The sequence below is a fragment of the Bremia lactucae genome, linkage group LG13 (assembly GCF_004359215.1).
Source record: "Bremia lactucae strain SF5 linkage group LG13, whole genome shotgun sequence".
NCBI lineage: Eukaryota > Oomycota > Peronosporomycetes > Peronosporales > Peronosporaceae > Bremia > Bremia lactucae.
Window position 1 is genome coordinate 2,678,954 of NC_090622.1, and position 2,138 is coordinate 2,681,091.

The 2,138-nt window shown below is 43.5% G+C and overlaps 1 protein-coding gene across 1 annotated transcript; it reads right to left on the minus strand.

Moving 5' to 3' along the window:
- Positions 1–326: 326 nt before the first annotated feature.
- On the minus strand, positions 327–1,634 carry CCR75_007148 (uncharacterized protein; the record flags this gene model as incomplete). Its single annotated transcript, XM_067965212.1, has 1 exon — positions 327–1,634. The coding sequence occupies one exon, from the start codon at positions 1,632–1,634 to the stop codon at positions 327–329; it is 1,308 nt and encodes a 435-aa protein (XP_067823282.1).
- Between the last annotated feature and the right edge of the window lie 504 nt (positions 1,635–2,138).

Below are 2,138 nucleotides of genomic sequence, written 5' to 3' on the forward strand. Positions count from 1 at the left end.
TGGTACACTCAACTCATTCGAGTGGTCGAGTTTCGACACTGCCTGTATTTGTGCACTGCCGTCGGAATTTAATGATAAGTTGTCATTCTGAGGTCTTGTGCAGTCGTACACATCTTTTTATAATTTCTCTCACAAAAAATAATATTAATTATTCCTCTTCTAGGAAAAATATTTATGTAATAGTACACCTCGTTACAAGCCCCAATGTAAAAGTTACAACGCTCCTGCACAATGTCGGCTCATCGCCTAACAAGACAAAATCAACTTGACACTTTTCTTAAAAAAAGTTATTAAAAGTTGCGAAAAAAGATTTATATATCTCCTTCTCAGCCGCCACATTTGTCTTCAATAGCACTATGCAATGGCTTTAACTCTCGAGACCTTGCAACATTGGAAAATACTTGCTCGAACCGCTGGCATCGATCCCAACAATCGTTCCATTTCTGCTCCAGCTCGGTAACTTTTGCACACACGTTCTTGCATCGTGGCTCGAATTCCGGCTTGACAGCATGAGGCGACCCAAACACACCTTCTAGCTGTTGGAGCCACTCTTCATGTTGATTCAATTGCAAACACACGCGCGCTTCCAATGCAACTCGTTGTCGGGTCTCGTCCGCCACAAGCGCTTCTAACGAACCACTTAAGCGCGCCAATGACGTTTCATGCTCCTTTGCTAAAGCAGCTAACACCACATTTGACGACACTTGATGCTGAAAATCGTTCGTTTCAACAACTTTGGTCGTATCAACAAATTTCTTTTCCCATTGTGCCGTGAGCTTCGCTGTCGCCTCCGCTGTCGCTTGTTCGACTTTACAATCCACTTCTTCTCGAAGCGTCTGGAGTAAAGGCTTCACAGGACCGTGTTTGTTAGCTTTTCCCGTCGGAATGCCCAAAACTTTAACAATTTGAGCCAATTGGGACTGAAAGGCACTTTGTCGACCCTCGAGTGTCGAGATTCTATCGCTAAGAACTGTTGCGGTTCCATTATCGATTGATGCCAAGGGTGGAGACGGTAGGTGCTTCGACGACTTGGGTACAAAGGGCGGCGCGTGGGCGGTCCACATGCCATTTTTCAATGCATTTCCAACGTTCAAACTGGTTGAAAAGGAGGGTTTTGTGAGCTCAAAGACATGATTTTGCAACGCTTGGACCTGTGTACCCATTTCCTGGAGCTGGCTTATGAAGTGGTCGCAATTGCATTGGCATTGACGAGACGGTATGGAACAGTTTCCATGCATTGCGCCTCTTACAACCTGTTCAAGGGCCTGCGCGAGTTCGGCACTTTTGCGTGTCACTTGCTCAATGGCACTGGAAGGGACCACAGGCTTTGAGGGTGGCGACGCTAGTAATCCTGGCGTAGTGCCGTATAATGACTGACGTGGTGGTGGTGCGTGGGGATTGAGTGACGCGGATGCTGATTGCAAAGATGGCTGGAGATACGACAAGTACGAAGGCAAAGCTTCTTCCTCTCGCTCCTCCTCGGCAGGTTCCATGCGGTTCCACAGCACGCGAGAGCCTGCTACGCCTATCGATTTGTGCACAGGCGAACGACTTGAGCTCGCAAAGCCCCACACGCTGCCTTGTGAGCCACCTACGTCGTCATCACCGGTAAGGTCGCGACTATTGATCCACATTCACTGGTCCCGTTATCGGCTTAATATTGTGGTGTTTAACTGACGAATATATGTTTTAAAGTAAATAACCGCCAATCAAGTAGTCAATGGAAGAAATATTTGTTGAGTAAAACGCTTTGCGGCTATACATAGGAGGGTTGAGAGTAAACTGTATTTAATATAAATAGGTTCTTTTGTTTCTATCTACTTAATACAAACAAAAACAAAACATGTAGTAAAGTATTATCTGTGTGACGGGGTGTATCGTTACATGAAATTAACAATAAAAGATTGTTAATTGATATTATCCAAAAGGTAGATAATATTTGGAGGAAATTACTTTAAATAGTAATTTCCTGAATTCTTATCCATAAATAGGTATAGACCATTATGTCTATTTATTCCGCAGACTAATCAGCTGTAGAAGTAATCAAAGAGAGTTACGAGATAAGATAGATAAGAATTCATTTACATGTTTAGTATTAGTTTATAGTTAAGACAACATTTACAAAGATAGATTAACAA